The sequence below is a fragment of the Pelophylax lessonae genome (genome assembly GCF_965119305.1).
Source record: "Pelophylax lessonae genome assembly, chromosome: 5".
NCBI lineage: Eukaryota > Metazoa > Chordata > Amphibia > Anura > Ranidae > Pelophylax > Pelophylax lessonae.
Window position 1 is genome coordinate 436,132,393 of NC_138772.1, and position 23,571 is coordinate 436,155,963.

Here is a 23,571-nt window from a genome sequence, read left to right on the forward strand (position 1 = left end):
CATTGCGGCGGACAGATCGGACCCTTGACTGACATTTTTGACACTTTTGGGGTTACCAGTGATGTTACTGCAGTAATCAGTGCTATACATATGCACTGTTACTGCAAAAATGACACTGGCAGGGAAGGGGTTAACTGTATTGGACAGGGAGGGGTTAAGTGTGTCCTAGGGACGTGATTCTAACTGTATAGGGACATTGCTATTGGTGTAAAAACAAAGATCAACGGTCCTACATAGTAGAACCGTCTGATCTTCATTTTTACACCAGGGAGAATGACGGGCGGCTTGTTTACATAAGCGGCTCCGCCTTTCTCCCTTCACCGGAGCGATCGTATCGTGACCAGCAGACATCGGGTCTGCTGGTCACACGCACTGACTTGTCAGTGAACGAGCCGCGGCGGGCGCGCGCCTCGGCGGGTGCGCGCCCGCCCGCAATTGGCTCTCAAGTCAGTGACAGGCGAGTGACGTATCCATACGTCACTCTGCCTGGCCGGGGCTGACCGCCGCAGTGTATAGTCGTGCGGCAGTCGGCAACCGGTTAAGGATCGACCGATTATCGGCGGTGCCAATTATCGGGGGCCGATATTCCCTTTTTTTAAAGTAACGTATCGGTCACAAACTTACCGATATGGCTGATATTGGTTCAAGTGGTTGTACCAGAGTGATGCCTGCAGCTACAGGCATCACTCTGGTACAGTTTTTTATCGCCCACGGTTGGCGTTCTTGTAAAAACAACCAATGCGGCTAATCAGCTGCTCGGCTGTTATTACAAGCAGCGGGAGGGGACAGCCCCCCTCCGGCCACCTTCCACCGCTGATGGGGAGATCAAGCTCTATTCCCCAGGGTCTCTGATGTAGTAACCCAGAAGCGATGTCATGACATCACTTCCTGTTACTGGAGCCTCAAAGGCGCCAGATTTTAAAAAATGACAGTATTCAAAACAGCCAAACTTTGGTGTTTTGAATGCTTTTAAGTGCAGAGGAGGGGTTTGGGGTCTTATAGACCCCAGATCCCCCCTAAAGAATACCTGTCACTGCCTATTACTGTCACAAGGGATGTTTACATTCCTTGTGACAGCAATAAAAGTGATAAAAAAAAAAGAAATTTTAAAGGACAGTGTAAAAAAAACAACTTTAAATGTACAGAATATCGACACCTAATATTGGCTATCAGCCTGAAGGGTGGCCAGAAAATGGTATCGCCCTGAAAAAACAATATCGCTTGATCTCTAATATATATATATATATATATATATATATACTGTATTACCAAAAGTATTGGGACACCTGCCTTTACACGCACATGAACTTTAATGGCATCCCAGTCTTAGTCTGTAGGGTTAAATATTGAATTGGCTCACCCTTTGCAGCTATAACAGCTTTAACTCTTCTGGGAAGGCTGTCCACAAGGCTTAGAAGTGTGTCTAGAAGAATGCTTAACCATTCTTCAAGAAGCGCATTTGTGAGGTCAGGCCCTGATGTTGGACAAGAAGGCCTGGCTCACAGTCTCCGCTCTAATTCATCCCAAAGGTGTTCTATTGGGTTTGAGGTGTAGGCCAGGGAAATTCCTCCACCCCAAACTCACTCACCCATGTCTTTATGGACCTTGCTTTGTGCACTGGTGCTCAGTCATGTTGGAACAGAAAGGGGTCATCTCCAAATTGTTCCCACAAAGTTGGGAGCATGAAATTGTCCAAAATGTCTTGGTATGCCGACTCCTTAAGAGTTCCCTTCACTGGAACTAAGGGGCCCAGCCCAACCCCTGATAAACAACCCCACGCCATAACTCCCCCCCCCCCCTCCACAAAGTGATTTGGACCTGACCTCAACCCAAAAGAACACATTTGGGTTGAATTAGAGCGGAGACTGCAAGCCAGGCCTTCTCGTCCAACATCAGTGCCTGACCTCACAAATACACTTCTGGAAGAAGCTGCTTTTGGTAATATAGAGTATATATATATATATATATATATATATATATATATATATATATATATATATACACACATATACATATACATATACATATATTAGCATCCTGGTTTATTCTATACATCGGTATATATCTATAAGTTACCAACACCCTAGGAAAGATTCTTTTAAAAGCTTTTGGAATACTGTATGAAACTATTCACTTTTTGGGTTGTATTTGTAGCTTTTTACAATACAGCTAGGTCATCTTACCAAATACCTGTTCTATTTCTCCTATTCCACCTATTGCAATGCAGACACTGGGCAGAGACATAAAATAGAAACGTAGGAAAAATAATTATTTTTTATTTCCATTGTGGAAAAAGTAAAAGTGGCAGAAGTGTTACAATGTTTGTTTATACTGAAAATATTGCAAACTGCTCAATTTCTGTCCTGATCACTCCTGGAATGTTATGGTCTGTAATAAGGCATATTTTTATAATGATTTTAAAGAAGAAAATGCATATTTAACTGCAAAAAAATTGTAAGAATGATCATCCTTGCTCCTGTCCAAGCACTGCATACAATTGGATAATATTTGCCCTGAGTTTTAGCAAGTCATAGACATTGGATGTGTAGATTGTGCGTGTATAAGTGCAAAACTGTATTTCACCAGTTTCCTGCATAGATTCCTGCTTGTATAATCTCACATAAATGGCAAGGACATTTTAGGTTGGACAGTAATGCTGGCCATACACTAGCCGAAAATCTGTCATTTGGTCCGATCATTCATTTTTTGTCCAGTTAACCACTTGCCGACCAGTCATATTGACTGTACTGCGGCAAAGTGGCTCGATTCCGTCCAGCGACGTAGACCTACGTCGCTGGACTCCTCCCCTTCTGGGCGGCGCTCGCGCGCCGCCGGAGGCTCGCACCCGCTGTGTTCAGTCACAGCGGGAGTCAGGCCAGGGGAGGAGCAGCAGCGATCGCCGCCGCTCTTCCCCGATCGTCGGGGAATCGAGTCTGGAGATCCGCCCACTTGTGTAAACAAAGCGGGCGGATCTCCTAAGTGACAAACAGTGACAGATTGCAGGGTTCAGCAAAGCTGAACATGCGATCTGTCCCTGTGTCACTCAGTCACCTCCCCCCACACACGTTAGTAAGCATCAGGCATACATTAACCCCTCCCTCTCCAATAAAATTAACCCCTTCCCTGCCAGTGTCATTTTTACAGTAACAGTGCATATGTATAGCACTGATTACTATAGAAATGTCACTGGTACCCCCAAAAGTGTCAAAAATGTCAGTCAGGGGTCCGATCTGTCCACCACAATGTCACAGTCCCGCAAAAAAATCGCAGATCGACGCCATTAAAAAAAAACACCAAAAATGACAGAAATCTTTCCCTTAGTTAGTAAACGCAATAACTTTTGCGCAAACCAATCAAAATACGCTTATTGTGATTTTTTTTTACCAAACATAGGTAGCAGAAAACAAATTGGCCAAAAATTTTAAAACATTTAGATTTTTACATTTTTTGGGGGGGGAATTTCATATAAAAAAAGCTCTGTTTGTGGGAAAAAAAGGACTTAAATTTCGTTTGGGTATGGCATCGCCGTGTGCCGAATCGCAAAAGTGGCCTGGACAGCAAAATCCTCCGGTGGTAAAGTGGTTAACGGGCACAAATAGAAAATCGTTTTTTAACTTTTCAGAGACGAAAAATCGAAGGAACAGTTTGGAAAATTCTGCGGAGCGAACGATAAATTGAAAGGTTAATGTGTTTCTCGCCTGAATTGTTTTCACCAGGTATATGTGATAAACTGAACAAAACTGATTCGTTTATGTTTTGAACGATTTATCTTTCGAAATTCGGTCATTACATGATGGCACGATCGTCTGCTCTCACAGTCGATTTTTCGTTTTTCGAAAATGAGTTTGAATGATTTTTCGGCTAGTGTATGGCCAGCTTAAGGTTTTTTACCCAAGAATGATCTGCTGAGTTTACAAAGTGCCCATAGACATCTTGATCATTGGACGACCTTGCTGAAAGTTTTTGAATCAGCAACTGCCATCTACTGCTTATACATATATTTTTATGTGAATTTTAACAAAATGTTCATTGACATGATTTATTTCTGTTATTTACTATGTTTGCTGCTGCATGGACTGTCCAGCCAAAACCTGTACAGCTCTCATTACATTGAATTCTCAACAATGAAAGCAGATTACCTCTTCAGCTAAAGCCAATTTCACAGATTATCAGAGAGGTTTATTACCAAGGAATACTACCGATTCACTTTTATAAGAATGTGTAATAGGCTAATAATACCTGATTTTAATTAACAATGCCAACACACTACAGTTTTTAAATTCCATTTCATAATTGACCTATTAACTGAGATCTTTTTTGCTTTCTCTGTGCAGCTCATCGGTTTTGTGTACGCTTGTTATGTGATCAGTGTTTTCACAGATGAAGAGGACAGCTGTAAGTACCAATGTATTCATCTATGGGCTTTGTACTTGACAGAAGAAGGACCTGCCATAGTTAATTACCGACAAAGCAATATAATAGGAAAAAGTTCTTGTGGGTGTAATGCAGCATAGAGGAGAAATTTAAACCTAATAAATGCAATTGAGAACCTTTATTAAATGCTCTTTAAGAAGGTTCTACCCAGTTGCTAAAAGTACAGGCTGTTTGATTGACATCATCAGAGCTAAAACTGACTAATGCTATCACTAATGAAACAGAACATAGACTCTTTGTAATACAATGAATCATGGAACACTAGAAATAAAAATATGAAGATTGCTTACCATACACAATAAATCAATGAAAAAACAAGTTTATATTAGAGCAGTAGCTCTAATACTTTAGTTTCACCTCAATAAATTCCTAAACTTTTTTTTAACTTTAGCACCCAAATAAGACAACTTTTACCATTCTGGTACACCAGAGAATAGTTTTTTCAAAATGTCATTGCCAAGTCATGATCTGGGGTCAAGTAGATACATATTCGCCAGCACACCAAGGATCTTGCAAAAGCAGTCCAAAAACTTTATTCCAGAGAAGATCACATCAAAAAAATATAGTGCAAGGTTTCGGAGCCGTGCAGGACACATGCCTGATAAAGGGGTCCTGCGCAGCTCTGAAACGTTGCAGTCTATTTTTTTGATGTGATCTTCTCTAGAATAAAGTTTTGGACTGCTTTTGCAAGATCCTTGGTGAGCTGGCGAATATGTATCCACTTGTAACCGATCCAGTGGTCAGCTGGTGATCGCTTCAGCACCCAGTACACAAGTGCCTACAAACCAGGAAGGTGTGCGATCTGAATATGAACTATATATATATATATATATATATATATATATATATATATATGATCTGGGGTCAGGCTTGAAGACCAGTTGCTATAGCAGTAGTGGGACTACCACCGACCAGCAAGATAGATAGACAGGCAGTACCCTTGCCTATAATGTGGGCTCACCTGAGGTACAGAGTCTAAGAACTAACCGGTGTTCACCAGAGCTCCTGATGGTGAAGATGGATTTTGCTGCGTTTTAGTACCAGGTCATGGTCCTCAGGATCACCCCACCAGGAGGTGAGTAAGCCAGGGTCCAGAAGCAGATAAGCAGGTAAGGATCAAACAGAAGCATAGTCAGTAAAACAAGCCAAAGGTCAGTAACGAGTAGTTGCGGGTTGGGATCAGGCAGAAGTGTAGTCGAAGGATAAGCCAAGAGTCGATAATGAGTGGTAGCACAATATGGATGGCAGCATTGAAGAGGAGAGGGAGATACTGGCTGAAGAGAGTACAATAATCTAGCAAACAGGAAGGGCAAAGACATGGCTTAAACATGGCTTAAATCAGGAAGTTCATGGGAGGAGCAAAAGAGTCAACACTAACACCTGTGTTTAGGAGAGAATCACTGACGTGATGTCAGCTGGTCCTTTTGTGGCAGAGCTGAAATGCAGTAGAATTTTTTGGGGGGATTAAGTTCATTTCCATGGCAAAGATGGCCATGATAAACTGTGGCAGCAGACGTTGTAAAAATAATATTTGTGTCATTCTCAAAACTTTTGGCCAGGGCTGTATACACAATGTAGAGATCATAAAGAAGGTATTATTTCAGAGAACATCCAGCAAAGACATAGTGGGAGATTTACTAAAACTGGTGTACACAGAATCTGCCGCAGCTGTGCATAGTAACCACTCACTTCTAACTTTAGCTTGTTCAATTAAGCTTTGACAATAAAACCTAGAAGCTGATTGGCTACTATGCACAACTGCACCAGATTCTGTGTGCTCCAGTTTTAGTAAATGTTCTCCATAGTATTTGCAAAAGCACAAGACAAAAAACAAATTGAAATTATAGCAGGCCTGGAGTACCATTGAAGGTTAGTCTACCATCCCTGTTGGTATCTAAAGTCTGCTGTTCCTTCTGTAGTCAGCTATGTTCTGTCTAGGTAGGGCTAATTTATGTATATGCTGCTATAATGATGTATATATTATACAAATTTTATATGTACTGTAGAATGCTGACTAATTCAGCTTTGCAATGATGCTAGCTAACTACTTATGCCTACAGTTTTACAAGATGGTCAAAACACAGTTTTTTTTTAAGATTACTGCCTTACCGTTAAATAATTAATTGGGTTTGTTTTCATGCTGTGAATGTTTTGTTAAAAATGCCCTTAAGTTAAATTTAAGGCTTTCATTACTAAAAACTTCCCCACAAAGAACACATTGTGGAGGCTCGTTTCCATTTCTGCAAGCTTTAGGAAAGCCAAGAGCAATAAAATATAAATTTTACTTTTATTTTAGTAGTAGATATTTCAAAAAGCACTGGGTCTCTTCACTTTGCTGGATAATTGACTCCCCATTTCACACACATACTAGCTCCCCATGTGTGTCTGTGCTGTCAACTATAGTCTGTGTGCTATCATTCTCCAATGCTGATTTTATGCTTGGACATAAAGTGGTGACCCATTCAAATTAAGGCCTGATTTTGGTCACACTGGGGTTGATTTACTAAAACTAAAGAGTGCAAAAGCTGGTCCAGCTCTGTAACCAGCCTAATTAACCACTTTACCACCGAAGGATTTTGCTGTTTTACGTCCAGGCCACTTTTTGCGATTCGGCGCTGTGCGAATTTAACTGACAATTGCGCGGTCGTGCGACGCCGTACCCAAACAAAATTGATGTCCTTTTTTTCCCACAAACAGAGCTTTCTTTTGGTGGTATTTGATCACCTGTGCGATTTTTACTTTTTGCGCTATAAACAAAAAAATAGCGTTTATTTTGAAAAAATAACAATATTTTTCACATTTTTTCATATGAAATTCCCCCCCAAAAAAATGTAAAAATCAAAATTTTTTTTAATTCTTGGCCAATTTGATTTCTGCTACCTATGTTTGGTAAAAAAAATCACAATAAGCGTATTTTGATTGGTTTGCGCAAAAGTTGTTTACTAACTAAGGGAAAGATTTCTGTCGTTTTTGGTGTTTTTTCTTTTAACGAGTAATGGCGGCGATCTGCGATTTTTTTTTGCGGGACTGCGACATTGCGGCGGACAGATCGGACCCTTGACTGACATTTTTGACACTTTTGGGGGTACCAGTGACATTTCTATAGTAATCAGTGCTATATATATGCACTGTTACTGTATATATGCACTGCACTGTTACTGTAAAAATGACACTGGCAGGGAAGGGGTTAATTTTATTGGAGAGGGAGGGTTAATGTATGCCTGGTGCTTACTAACGTGTGTGGGGGGAGGTGACTGAGTGAGTCAGGGACAGATCGGATGTTCAGCTATGCTGAACACTGCGATCTGTCACTCCCTGTCACTTAGGAGATCCGCCCGCTCTGTTTACACAGGTGGGCGGATCTCCAAACTAGATTCCCCGACGATCGGGGAAGAGCAGCGGCGATCGCCGCCGCTCCTCCCCTGGCCCGACTCCCGCTGTGACTGAAAACAGTGGGAGCGCGCCTCCGGCGGCATGCGAGCGCCGCCTACAGGGGGAGAAGTCCAGCGACGTAGGTCTACGACGCTGGACGGGATCGTGCCACATTGCCGCAGTAGCAGCAATGTGAGCGGTCCTAAAGTGGTTAAACAAGCTGAAGTTAGAAGCTGATTGGTTTCTATGCAGAGCTTCACCAGATTTTGCACTCTCCAGTTTTACTAAATCAACCCCATTCTTTCATAGTCCAGACCTTACAAACAAGTCCTGATTGAAAGTTTTGAAGTTCCTGTTACAGATAAAAATACCAAGTACTTTTAAGTGAATTACTGCTCTAAACTGGCCATGTTAAAATATATGTATAGCCCAATTCTGGATAGAAAAGACAGTTGCTTTACCTGTTTATGTTCTTGTTGGGGAAGATTCCTTTTATTCTGTTCTGAAGAGGCAACGGGATGTGAGAGTAAATCTCTACAAAGTAAGGGAAATTCTCTTCTTAGAGGGAAGTTACTCAAATTAGTTTATAGATATCCATATATATGCCCTCACCCTTTGTTCTGGTGCCATTTCCAAAATGTAGAATTTTCAATCACTTTTTGTCTGACAGTGGTCATGAAGACAAACAGAGAGAGAGAGAGAGTGAATCTACCTAGCAAGGCCACATACAGTAATAAAAACTTCTCTACTGCAAATAATAACTCTTTGAAAGTTGGTATACACATAGGCTTAGCCGGCAATACATGGTTCGAATCTTGGCCGGTTTAGCAGAAACAGGCTGGGATTTGAACTATCAAAGGCAGGCTGAATGTACCAAGTTGATCGATCGATCAGCATGGGTACAACCAGTCTGCCGGAATCTCTTGCAATTATTGATAATCACTGCCTTCTCCTGGCAGGGATGGCTTTCCCCGCCTGCCCCCCCTGCCAGGAACAGATGATTACTTGGCAGAAGGGATCCCCCTGTCAGCACTGTCTGTGTTGATGGGGGAATCGTGCAAATTTCTTTCCTGTAAACCGTGGTTGCAGGAAAGAAATTTGCAGTGTGTGGCCTGCCTTAGACACACTGGATTATCAGAGGTGCTGCATTATTTGACCTTTGCAGGAGGAAATTTCCCAGAAAAAGAACTGTGCAGTTATCAAGCAGAGCAACCAAGATCATTGCCGTGAGAAATTATAGCAGAGTGTCTACACCACCAAGGTCAACAGGTTGACACAGCAGGTAGTCTCTTGTCACACACTGTGTGGCACATTAGGATTCCTGCTATGCAAAGTTGAGTATAAAAGAGTTATTTTATTAGATTGTATTTAAAGAAGAACTGAAACTCTGATGCCTTGCCCAAAGAGGGCAAAGGTTCAAGGTCAAAAGTTGCAATGCCTTGGATACCCACATACCAGGAATTACACTGTTATTTTTCAGAAGGAATTAAAAAAAAAAAATTGTATTTTGTTTGCTATATTTTGAGTACTGCTTATGCACATTGACATTTTCTAAATGTTTCCTATAAAAGTTCAACTTTAGGTTTTGAAACTCCTGGTCTATGGTTAAGAAGATTTTAAAAACAGCTAAATGAATTAGAATGAATGCTTCACAGAACTATTGTATCATGTTTTCTTACAGTGTATTCTTTTGTAAGAATATTTAATAATAAATATCTCGCACTCGTACTTATGTCAGAATATTTATACTGCTCTGAATATAGCAGTGTATTTATTTATGGTTAATAAGCAAAGATCTGTGAAAAAGGAGAGTCTTCACCTATTGCCATAAATCAATGTCGTGAATTATTTTTAATTAATTAATTTCTTTTTAAAAGCATATACCAATCTTAGTGAGTACAGTCTACAGTGTGGAATATATATAAAAATATTTATTCTCAAGACATGCAAACACGATATATGATCAAACAAGAAGTGACACAAAAAGATAACTCTACAGAAAAATACTAACTTCAAACAATCAATGCAATGTGATGTTTAGCTCAATAATGAAAGTGAAACTAAAACAAAGTGAAACCAAAACGAAATGAAAGCAAGATTACCATTTCTTCCCAGGTATAGTATAAGCCATAAATTAATGTTCTATATAAACAGACTACAATGGTCTGCGTAATGCATAGCCGAAAGTCACGTCACTGCAGATGAAATGAGAATAAGCCATGCAAAACGGAAGACTTAAAATTGCAAATAATGCACTAAATCTGATATTAATAAAAATGTATAAAAACAAAAATCAGCTTTTTAGAGAAAAATCTACCATGGTTTATACAGCTGGGATTGTAATCTCATTACCCTTAAATATGCAATATAAAACATATAAGGAAGGAAATAAACAATTGTTGAATAAAATCAAATAACATAGCAAGGCATAATTACCACACTTAAGATGGCCGCTAGCTTCAAATGGGCACCAGAGTCCTAAGATGGATGCCAGTGAGGGAGGAGTTTCCTCCAAGTTTCAGATGAATGATGGACAAATATGGAGTATGTCTGGATGAGTCTATTGAGTAATGTAATAGTGTGTGTGATGTAAGTGTATTGTCTGATGGGCAGTGTAATGTGTGTCCCCCCTCTCATCTGGGTTGGTCTTTTATATGGTAAGAACAAAGAGCTATAAAAATTACCATAAGTAAAACCCAGAGGGATGAAACATTATCCCAGTTGGTCGGGATATTCTATACCTAAACTGGTGAGGTCAGAGACACACCTCTTTAAATAATTAACCCTATACCTTGGATAATAAAATTAAATGATGATTTCTCTATATGTGAGAGTAATCATAAAACATATAAAAAACTTTGTCCAAAATCCCAGTACATACATAAATGTCCACCTGTATCTCCATCATTCACCTTGGCAAGTAATGCCATTTCAATAATTATATTATTTAACACAATATAATATTTTTATATGGAAATCTGAAATTATCTCAAGACTGCACCTGGTATTTTGTCTCCAGAGGGCAGTGTCGTACCGTTCATTAGATTTTGTATTCAACATAATTACCACCATGTCCTTATCTGATGACCTCTCTGACCTCTGGCTAGTGAATAGCCATTACTTCTTTGACCATGTCTTACACTGTCAATTAAGATGTCTGGCCTGTAGGATTTACAACACCTTGAGCACTTAGACTAGACTTCTCTGAAATGAGGTAACTAGTGACGAGATACATATGTCCTTACACTTATTAGAAAAAGAATTCTAAGTAAGATTATTACTATGAAAATATAAACCCAAAATGTGATATAACATTCCTAAATATATATGTATATGCCTTACATAATATAATGACATAATTATAGCTTATATCTTCTCACATATAATAATGTATCTATGAAAACTTATATGGTTCATCTTTAAATGTATGCTGAAAAACACTGAGCCATTGTCTATTGTTAAATACTTATAGACAGACTGACACTACCATCCCCTTAACATCTGTTATCTGATAGAGATGTCAATGTATAAGCTTATTTATAGGGTTGAGCGGACACCTAGATGTCCGTGTTCGACGGGTTCGGCCGAACTTTAAAAAAAAGTCCGGGTCCGTGTCCCGGACTTTTACCGAACTTTTCCCGGACACCGAACCCCATTGAAGTCAATGGGGACCCGAACTTTAAGGCACTAAAATGGCTCTAAAACACCAAAGGAAAGGGCTAGAGTGCTGCAAATGGCAGCAAAACGTAATTAAGAGCATGGCAAGTGCTCTGCAAACAAATGTGGATAGGGAAATAACTTAAAACAACAAAAAAAAACAGAAAAATAAAACAATGTTCTTCTTCATCTCTGAAGGACGAGGCCCATATGGAGTAGGAGGGAGGTTGAGGTGGTGGTGGATGTGGCGGTGACATAGGCGTGCGCACAGGGTGTGCTGGGTGTGCCTGGGCACACCCTAATCACCTAGGGCACATAGCATTGCCAGTGAGGAGATGGGAAAGATCTCCCTGGGACCTGCTCTGCTCTATTTCTCCTTGCCTACAGGTACATGGCCCCGATACATTACTCTCCCTGCTGGCAAACACATGCATGTGTATTTCAACTTTGGGGTGCACACCTTAATGCAATAGGCTGCGCACACCTATGGGCGGTGTAGGTGGAAGCGGCGGTGGAGGAGGACCAGGGCCGGATTAACAGCATCATGGGCTTGGTGCTGAGGATTTTGAAGGGCCTTAAGGGCCGTGCCTTGCCATGCACCCAGAGGAGGAAGGGTGCAGCCATGCATGCCTAATTCAACATGGGATGCTGTCTCTGAAGCCCATAAACACATCCATGCATCGGCAACTGTCCCTCCTTGTCCGGCCTTCACGCTGTGTGGGGAGGTTCTGAGGGTGCTGCCTGGGGAAGCGAGCATAGAAGCCAGACTTCTGTGTTTACAAGTGACAGAAGAGCGGTAACAGTGAATATGGCCAACCCGGGGCCTATATAAAAGGTAGGGGCCTGGAGCTGCAGCTCCAATAGCCCCTACATTAATCTGGCCCTGAGGAGGAGGACGAGGTAGCCAACACTGCTTCTTTTCAAAAATTTTAAATGAGGGTACACCCCAAAAGAGTGAGAAAGAGCAAAAATGGAACAATGGGTGGGTAAGGTCGGTATCCATTGCTATTCTGCATAAGGTACGGAAAAGTCCCGTGGGATCCATGCCTGGTTCATTTTAATGAACGTGAGCTTGTCCACATTGTCTCTGGACAGGCGGCTGCGCTTGTCTGTTATAACGCCCCCAGCCGTGCTAAATACCCGTTCAGATAATACACTGGCTGCAGGGCACGCCAGCACCTCCAAGGCGTAAAGGGCAAGCTCAGGCCATGTGCCCAATTTGGAGACCCAGAAGTTGAAGGGGGCAGACCCGTCATTCACTACATGTAGGCGTGTGCACACATACTGCTCCACCATGTTGGTAAAATGCTGCCTCCTGCTAAGACGTTCCATCTGAGCTGCTGGTGCTGCTGTTTGTTGTGGCGTGCTGACAAAGCTTTTCCACATTTCGGCCATGCTAACCCTGCCTTCTGAGGTGCTGGCGGTGCCCTGGTTGCGTTGGCGACCTCCTCCTCCTCCTCCTCTGCCTTGTGCTTCCACTGTGGCCCCGCTGTCAGATGGGAATGCCAGCAGCATGGCGTCTACCAGCGTGCGCTTGTACTCGCGCATCTTGCGATCGCGCTCCAGTGAGTGAATTAAGGACGGTACGTTGTCCTTGTAACGGGGATCCAGCAGCGTGGCCACCCAGTAATCAGCACAAGTTAGAATGTGGGCAACTCGGCGGTCGTTGTGGAGACACTGCAGCATGTAATCGCTCATGTGTGCCAGGCTGCCCAGAGGCGACGAAAGGCTGTCCTCTGTGGGAGGTGTATCGTCCGTGTCCTCTGTATCCCCCCAGCCACGCACCAGTGATGGCCATGAGCTGGCCTGGGTGCCACCCTGCTGTGAACATGGTTCCATCTCCTCCTCCAGCTCCTCCTCCTCCTCATCCTCCTCATCCTCCAGAACTGTGCCCCTGCTGGACAATTGTGTCCCTGGCGTTTGTGTGTGCAGGAACCCACCCTTGGAGCCCCTTGCGAATGACTGCCCTGAAAGCCTTTGAAATGTTACCTCTTCATCCTCCTCCTCCTCCTCCTCCTCATCCTGTGCCACATCCTCTTCCATCATCGCCCAAATTGTTTTTTCAAGGAGGCATAGAAGTGGGATAGTTAAGCTGAGAATGGCGTCATTGCCACTGGCCATGTTGGTGGAGTACCCAAAACAGCGCAACAAGGCACAATATATGCAAATGTCAAATATGCAAACTATGCCGCAATTTAATGTTTTTTACACCAAAAGGGTGTGTATTGAATAGCGGAATAGGATAAAAAAACTGTGTATCTCACACGTACAAACACAGACTAGGCCCGATTAAATTTTTTCCTACCCTAAAGGGAGGATGAGGAAGAGGAGTATGGAACATGCAGCACCCTCAAATCTTCAGAAGTATGAGATGAACCCCAAAAACTTGGAAAGGTGGATCTCTCTCACACGTACCAACACAGACTATCCCCCAATTTAACTGATCCCCAAAGGTTTTTGATTAAATAGCGGAATAGAAAATATGATCCAAAAAAAGTGTATGTATATCACACGTACACAACCACACTAGGCCCCAATTACTATTGTTTGTACCCCTAAAAGGCTAGGAGTAGGGGGAGTATGGAACAGGCAGCACCCTCAAACCTTCAGAAGTATGAGATGAACCCCAACAACTTGGAAAGGTGGATCTCTCTCACACGTACCAACACAGACTATCCCCCAATTTAACTGATCCCCAAAGGTTTTTGATTAAATAGCGGAATAGAAAATATGATCCAAAAAAAGTGTATGTATATCACACGTACACAACCACACTAGGCCCCAATTACTATTGTTTGTACCCCTAAAAGGCTAGATGAGGAGTAGGGGGGGTATGGAACAGGCAGCACCCTCAAACCTTCAGAAGTATGAGATGAACCCCAACAACTTGGAAAGGTGGATCTCTCTCACACGTACCAACACAGACTATCCCCCAATTTAACTGATCCCCAAAGGTTTTTGATTAAATAGCGGAATAGAAAATATGATCCAAAAAAAGTGTATGTATATCACACGTACACAACCACACTAGGCCCCAATTACTATTGTTTGTACCCCTAAAAGGCTAGGAGTAGGGGGAGTATGGAACAGGCAGCACCCTCAAACCTTCAGAAGTATGAGATGAACCCCAACAACTTGGAAAGGTGGATCTCTCTCACACGTACCAACACAGACTATCCCCCAATTTAACTGATCCCCAAAGGTTTTTGATTAAATAGCGGAATAGAAAATATGATCCAAAAAAAGTGTATGTATATCACACGTACACAACCACACTAGGCCCCAATTACTATTGTTTGTACCCCTAAAAGGCTAGATGAGGAGTAGGGGGAGTATGGAACAGGCAGCACCCTCAAATCTTCAGAAGTATGAGATTGTGTTCACTGTACCCCACAAAGATTGAGTTCACTGCACCCCACAATGATTGTGTTCACTGCACCCCACAAAGATTGTGTTCACTGCACCTCACAAAGATTGTGTTCACTGTACCCCCCAAAGATTGTGTTCACTGCACCCCACAAAGATTCTGTTCACTGTACCCCACAAAGATTGTGTTCACTGCACCCTAAAAGGATGTTGTTCACTGCACCCCACAAAGATTGTGTTCACTGCACCCTAAAAGGATGTTGTTCACTGCACCCCAAAAAGATTGTGTTCACTGTACCCCCCCAAAGATTGTGTTCACTGCACCCCACAAAGATTGTGTTCACTGCACCCCAAAAAGATTGTGTTCACTGTACCCCCCAAAGATTGTGTTCACTGCACCCCAAAAAGATTGTGTTCACTGTACCCCCCAAAGATTGTGTTCACTGCACCCCACAAAGATTCTGTTCACTGTACCCCACAAAGATTGTGTTCACTGCACCCCAAAAAGATTGTGTTCACTGTACCCCCCCAAAGATTGTGTTCACTGCACCCCACAAAGATTCTGTTCACTGCACCCCACAAAGGATTTTGTTCACTGCACCCCAAAAAGATTGTGTTCACTGCACCCCAAAAAGGATTTTGATCACTGCACCCCAAAAAGGATGTTGTTCACTGCACCCCAAAAATGATTTTGTTCACTCCACCCCAAAAAGATTGTGTTCACTGCACCCCACAAAGATTGTGTTCACTGCACCCCAAAAAGATTGTGTTCACTGTACCCCCCAAAGATTGTGTTCACTGCACCCCACAAAGATTCTGTTCACTGTACCCCACAAAGATTGTGTTCACTGCACCCCAAAAAGATTGTGTTCACTGCACCCCAAAAAGGATGTTGTTCACTGCACCCCAAAAAGGATGTTGTTCACTCCACCCCAAAAAGATTGTGTTCACTGCACCCCACAAAGATTGTGTTCACTGCACCCCAAAAAGATTGTGTTCACTGCACCCCAAAAATGATTTTGTTCACTGCACCCCAAAAAGGATTTTGTTCACTGCACCCCAAAAAGGATGTTGTTCACTCCACCCCAAAAAGATTGTGTTCACTGCACCCCAAAAAGATTGTGTTCACTGCACCCCACAAAGGATTTTGTTCACTGCACCCCAAAAAGATTGTGTTCACTGCACCCCAAAAAGGATGTTGTTCACTGCACCCCAAAAAGGATTTTGTTCACTGCACCCCAAAAAGATTGTGTTCACTGCACCCCACAAAGGATTTTGTTCACTGCACCCCACAAAGATTGTGTTCACTGCACACCAAAAAGGATTGTGTTCACTGCACCCCAAAAAGATTTTGTTCACTGCACCCCAAAAAGATTGTGTTCACTGCAGCCCAAAAAGATTGTGTTCACTGCAGCCCAAAAAGATTGTGTTCACTGCAGCCCAAAAAGATTGTGTTCACTGCAGCCCAAAAAGATTGTGTTCACTGCAGCTCACACACAGAAAAATGGATGTGGATCACTGACACCTGTCTATCTCCAATCCCACACCACACAGCAATATCGATTGTAGTTTGTAGAACACAGTTTCCCTAAAATTCAGCAGACTCTGTCCCTAACAGGATTGAGAAGAGATCGTAGATCAGGATTGAGTGCAGATTCACCCCACCCCCCACACAGCAATATCGATTGTAGTTTGTAGAAGACACTGACCCTATAATTCAGCAGACTCTATCCCTAAAATGCCTACAACTCGCCCTGCCTAAACACTCCGACCTGTCCCTCAATTCTATCCGGACACAAATGGTTTTTTCCTGCCTATCTTTCCCTAATCAGCAGCCAGCACATTGATGTGTGCTCTGTCCCTTAGCTAAGCAGCAGAATGACGCTGCTGCGGCGGCTGCCTCGAACTTATAAAGACTTGGTCACATGCTTCAGACGGCCAATCACAGCTACTAAGACATTTGCAGGCATGGCTGGGATGGCTTAAGGCACACCAGTTAAACGATTGTTGATTGGCTGTTGAAAGCCCGCCATGAAAAGAGCGCCAAAGCATGCAAAACCCGGAAATAAAACGACCGAACACGGATTTTTACCCGAACATACAGTAAAGTGTCCGTGTCCGTGTTCGGGTAAAAAAAATCCAATTATTCGGTACGAACACGAATAATACAGTCCGTGTTCGCTCAACACTACTTATTTATGACAAAAGAAAATATAAATGTCTGCTGAAAGTATAGGACCCTATTGTAAGCCTGTAAGAGACATTTTGTTTAACAAGTACATAATGAACTCTATTTCACCTTAAAAACAAGATGGACGCCATGCAGCACCATTCAGAATCTCTTATGCAGAATATGAATACATGGCTTTTAAAATCACTTTTCTTTTTACCTATTATTATTTTAATCAACCCCCAATAACCCCGACACTTTATTCATTTATATTGTTTTAATGGGTTTTATATAGTCCTGCTGCTTGTAATCCAAAAAGCCCTTGTTGGACAAATTAATCAATTGAACCTGTAGTCAATATTATAAGTCCACCACTACCAATGCCGCCAATCCCTGGCATGGGGTGTAAATGCAAAGCATAATTAACAGAAAGCGGGTGGCGCACAGAAGTGGTATAGATGCAGAAAAAACCCCAAAATCCATGCACAGTCAGCAAGGGGTAAAAAATGTTTTATTTATTTACAGTAAGGATAAACAAAGGTAAATGGTAAGAACCTGGTCCTGGATGCCGGCGAGGATGTTGATAAGGTCCCGAGTTAATCAAAGAGACTAGTGGGCACTCTTGTTGCTCCCTCTCATGGGGTAGAATGGATGAAAGTCCCATATGGAACGAGGAGTAAAGTCCGTTGAGCAGCTGCCGGCGTGTGTGTCGGCCACAACACACAAGTGCCATGGGCAGCGCGGCTTCCAGAGTTGACGTCACTTGGTCGCTAGACAACCAAGCCCAGAGCTGGAACCAACGTCAAACTCAAGCTTTCCTTGTTGCTGTGACTACATGTTTCGCACGCATGCGCTTTGTCAAGTCACGGAAATAGTGGCAACAAGGTAAATTTAAACCCAAATAAGGGTTAAATAATAATTTGGGTTTAAATTTACCTTGTTGCCCCTATTTCCATGACTTGACAAAGCGCATGCGTGCAAAACATGTAGTCACGGCAACAAGGAAAGCTTGAGTTCCACGTTGGTTCCTGCTCTGAGCTTGGTTGTCCAGTGACCGAGTGACGTCAACCCCGGAATCCGCGCTGCCCGTGGTGCTTGTGTGTTACGGCCGACACACGCACCTGCAGCTGCTCAACAGGCTTTACTCCTCGCTCCATATGGGACTTTCATCCATCCATGCAAGGAGTTTATATACCCCTTGAGAGGGAGCAACAAGAGTGCCCACTGGTCTCTTTGATTCACTCGAGACCTTATCAACATCCTCGCCGGCATCCAGGACCAGGTCTTTACCATTTATCTTCGTTTATCCTTACTGTGAATTAATCTATTTTATTTTACCCCTTGATGACTGTGCATGGATTTTGGGGTTTTTTTTTGCACCTATACTACTTCTGTGCGCCACCCGTTTTCTGTTCATTTTATTTCTATTGTTTTATTTGGTTTTTTTATGTAGTTTTTTTTCAACAATATGTATAAAATATTTGTATAAAATGTTACGTGTGAATCTTTCATATTACCCCATTCAGCCAGAGTATAAATTTGATTCAACTTTAAACAGCTGTATATTACAGAATAGGAACACATCCCCTTTCTTGTGTCTAGGGAGAGAGTACAGGCGCCAAACTAAGTGTAGTATGAAGGGCTTTAATAATAAAAACAGAAGTGAGGATACTCACAAACATAGGAAATAGCAGGGCATGAAACCATGGTAGGCATATTGAGAAATCATCCCCATCAATAGAGTGAGAGTTCAGGATGGCCTCTAGCAGTCATGGCTTATTGGGACCCTGCCAGTGGCCCGGGAACGCCAGAGAAAGTGCCGCAAAGCACCAGCAGTGTCCCAAGAAGCCATGACTGCTAGAGGCCATCCTGAACTCTCACTCTATTAATGGGGATGATTTCTCACTACGCCTACTGTGGTTTCATGCCCTGCTGTTTCCAATGTTTGTGAGTACCATCACTTCTGTTTTTATTAACCAAGCCCTTCATGCTGCACTTAGTTTGGCACCTGTGCTCTCTCCCTCTCTGCCTCCTTCTCGCTTGTATACAGAGCTGCCCCCCAATTGAGCTGTGCATGGACTTTGCTTACTATGGACATTCTCCTATGGACACATTTATGAACTTTACATTGTATGTAGAGATTATGTCCTTTTTTGACTTTTAACTGTCCGCCAGCAGAATCATTGGGTCCCAAACCCTTTCCCCAGGAAATTCCCTTGACATGCAGTATAATGTGTCATATGAAGAAATCTTCCAAAGTTCTGTTTTCATCTGATCCCTCAGTGTATGGTTAAAGTGTAATAAACTTACAACAGTATAACAAGTATGTATATGCAGTAAAGCATGCTTGTTATACTCACTGTGGAACCTAAGGGGTTAATCCATCGCATTGTGTAAAAAGGATGTTTCATTCTATCGTCTCTGATCCTCCCCTTCTTACACTGTCCCCAATCTATCTGCTGATAGAAAAGAGCCTTGGGGGCACTCTGCACATGCTCAATCTGGTGTGTATTGCTAGAAAGTTTTTCTTTCCTGGTAGAGTGCATGTGATCAGCACAGGGCCAATCAGCACTGTCCAAACAGAGTGCCAGGGGTCCTTCAGCCTCATAGGACAGTCAGAGGAGAAACAAAACTCCTCCTACAAGCTTTAACCTCCCTGGCGGTATGATTATGTCAGGAATTATGTACCAAAAGCGGTACAATTTTTTGCATGGAAATTTGGCGTTATGTATTATAGGCCTACAATTCTTAGTAATTACTGACTTAAACCTGACCAAAACAAGAGTCTAGTAGACATCCCAGATGTGATAAATTTTAAACACAAACGCATGAATTATAATCTAATCAATAATATAATTTTATTATATAATATATATATATATATATATCTATATATATATATATATATATATATATATATATATATATATATATATATATATATAGATATAGATATATATATTATATAATAAAATTATATTATTGACTAGATTTTAATTCATGCGTTATATATTATATATATATATATATGTGTGTATATGTATATATATATATATATATATATATATATAATATAAATGTGTTATGTGTTTGTGTTTTGTGCAACATTTGAATTTCCCTCCCAGTTCCGCTCCCATGCAGCATTGCTGCTGCAGGGAACGGAACCAGGAAGTCATCAGACCGACGGACGAGCGGCGGGGATCTCGGCTGGCGATCACAGCAATGGGAGATCATCGCTGGATCGCCAGGAGAAGGTAAGGGACAGCGCTGCACGCTCTGCACATCTACCCCGAGCGTGACTCGGGGATACCGATCCTAGCCTAAAAAATACACAGAGTAATGCTCGGGGATCCCGCTAAGGGGGTTAACCAGACACTAATAGAAGTCACAAGACTGCTATATACTGTAATGAGAAAAGGTATTTGGCAGTTTATATTTTCTAAAATAATTGCATTTCCATGTTCTGTGTGCTGTAGGAGACCAGATATAGTGAATGCAGGATCCTGGATTTAGTAGCATTTCCATGTTCTGTGTACTGTGGGAGACCAGATATAGTGAATGCAGGATCCTGGGTTTAGTAGCATTTCCATGTTCTGTGTACTGTGGGAGACCAGATATAGTGAATGCAGGATCCTGGGTTTAGTATAATTTCCATGTTCTGTGTGATGTGGGAGACCAGATATAGTGAATGCAGGGTCCTGGGTTTAGTAGCATTTCCATGTTCTGTGTACTGTGGGAGACCAGATATAGTGAATGCAGGATCCTGGGTTTAGTATAATTTCCATGTTCTGTGTGCTGTGGGAGACCAGATATAGTGAATGCAGGATCCTGGGTTTAGTAGCATTTCCATGTTCTGTGTACTGTGGGAGACCAGATATAGTGAATGCAGAGTCCTGGGTTTAGTAGAATTTCCATGTTCTGTGTACTGTGGGAGACCAGATACTGTATAGTGAATGCAGGGGTAAATCTTGGGTTTAGTAGCACTTTAATTTGGTGTTAAACTTTAACCTCCTATAGAAATACATCTAAACTGAATTCACCTGACCTCAGATCCACACCCTTGTAAATAAGACCAGAAAGATATAGACTGTGGCACAATTTACAACTGTTATTGGACAAAACAGGTGCATTTTGGAGTCAGTCCAGTATATCTGATGCCTGGCTGCATTTTTCTTTTATTTAAAGCAGCGTTATGGTCAAAGTGTGGCCATACCACTGCTTTATAAATGTTCTCCCTAAGGTTCCTAAACCCTATTGTTTATATTCTGGGGACTGGCAAAAGTTTCTTTTTTTACTTGATTATCTTGAATCAAAGTAAGTTTGATAGCTATAGCCTTAACATGTTTTGAATTACACCTTTAAGTTCAGAAATTGGCATTTCAACCAAAATGGAAGCCTGTCATACTTTTGAAAATACAGAAATCTTCTTTGAAACTCATTTAATTGGGTTCATTTTCACTAAGCTATTTCCAGCAAAATAGGGCTCTTTCACACGGTCCGCCTCCGTAGGCAGATCCGTGCTGCTCAGCGGGGATCGATCCGCGATCCCCGCTGAGCCGGCGGATGACAGCTCCGTCTCCGCTTGCAGTGTGGAGAGGGAGGTGTCACAGCCCCCGCTGCTCTCTATGGGGAATCGAATGAGAGCGGACCGCCTGTCCGCTCTCATCCGATCCCATCCGATCTGATCCCCAGGATGGATGGAAAATAGGGTTTCCATTCCGTCTGGATTTCACGGACAGGACCGGATGCGGATGGCAGCGGGTGTCAGCGGACATGTCACCGCTGACATCCGCTGCTCCATAGGGCTGAATGGGGCATCCGATCAGATCCGCCTAAAAAACTGACAGGTGGATCTGGTCGGACCGCCCGTGTGAAAGAGCCCATAGTGATGCTGCTGATCACAATAATAATAGCAAAAACATTACTAATATTTGAATGTCTTTGGTAATAAAATAAATAATAATAAGCTAGCTAGTAACAGTATTAACAATATTGTTTTAATGTCCCAAGAAGAAAGCTCATCTTTGCCTTTCATTATCTGCTGCTCTATCTAGAATGAATAAAATGAACGGCATAAGTACATAATTTATGTATACCCAATCATACAGGAAGCTTATAAGATATTACAAAATAATCTAAAAGTAATTTCCTATGGAATACTAAACAGCACATTTCCATTTTAAGGAAATGAATTTAAAAGGTAATATACTTTTAATAATGCTGTAAAAGATGAAAAAAAGATGCACAGAGCAGAATACAATGGTGTCTTACTGTAAAGATTCAAATGCCGTGTTTTTAAAACACATAACTAAAAAAGTAGGTTATTTCATACTTTTAAAGGGTTTTTTTTAACTACAACTAGAAGATTTAAAAACACAAATAATGTTAGAAAAAAATTCCAGGTAAGACAAACATTAGAAAAACAACACTTAAGCTGGATACACACTATCCAACTTTTGTGGTTAGATTTCCTTCAGATTTACCTTTTCTATGTAGTGCAAGGGCCTGCCAGATTGCATACAAATTGAAAGTATTTAGGTTTGACCTCATATTATATGGTTTTGGTAAATCTAAAGGAAAAAGTCTTCAGAAAATCTTATAGTGTGTATGGCCCATAAGCCCCTGTTCATGCTAGAATGGGGAGTGGGAAACTCCCTATCTGTGCATGTTTCCCACACTGCGTTCAAATCACATCAACTTTGCGATCTGCAGCAGGTGTCAGTGCAATGTTAATCCCAAACTCAGGTTGCAAATGCAGTGCATTTTTCTACACTGAATCACATGGTACAAAACGACCATGTGATCCATATGCAGTGCATTTCTAAAATTGGTGCGTGCATAACTTTGGTGGGTTGCGGTGTGACTTGAGCCCATTCAAAATCAATGGGCTCAAATCACACCACATCACACCAAATTGCACAGGAATGCAGTGCGATTCATAGAGTGAACCAGGGCTTAGTCTGTTTACTTTATCTATTTGCTAAATAGCCAAATACTGTCAGTATATGTGCCCAAAATGTGCCTGCAGAGGAGGTAACAGACTGTAAGTGGGAGGTTCACTATTATAACCCAATTGTGTCTCTTTGATCTCTATTATTGTTCTAGTAATAAAAAATGAACTAGGATGTTTTTAGGTGGCTTACAAGGGGGACCTCTTCTGTGTGGTAATGTTCATTCATAGTACAATGAGCAGGCAGGTGATAGAGGAAGCAGCAAAGTGGCAGTAAGGCCCCTTTCACATGGGTGCCTTGGTGGAACGGAATCTGCTTGCTCAGCGAGGGATCGCTTCACTGATCCCGGCTGAGAAAGCAGATGACAGGTCTGTCTCCGCTCACTGTGCAGAGCGGAGACGGACACAATCCCGCTCTCTCCTATGGGGGAATCGGGTGAAACCGGACCACCTCTCCATTTTTATCTGATCATATCTGATCTGCCATCAAAAGATTAATCTGATCTTTTGCGGACAGGATCGGATCGGACAGCGGCAGATGTGAGCGGACATGCCACCGATGTCATCTGCCGCTCAATAGGGGAGAGTGGAGGGTTCGATTAGGTCTGCCTGTCAGTTTTTC

At 42.1% G+C, this 23,571-nt stretch overlaps 1 protein-coding gene across 1 annotated transcript in view; it reads left to right on the forward strand.

The window, feature by feature from the left end:
* NKAIN3 (sodium/potassium transporting ATPase interacting 3) overlaps positions 1-23,571 on the forward strand; it is an 817,448-nt gene that overhangs the window by 751,077 nt on the left and 42,800 nt on the right. The window contains exon 5 of the mRNA XM_082258786.1: positions 4,335-4,395. Within this exon, the coding sequence (XP_082114912.1) occupies positions 4,335-4,395 (61 nt within the window). The remainder of the gene's footprint in view (positions 1-4,334; positions 4,396-23,571) is intronic.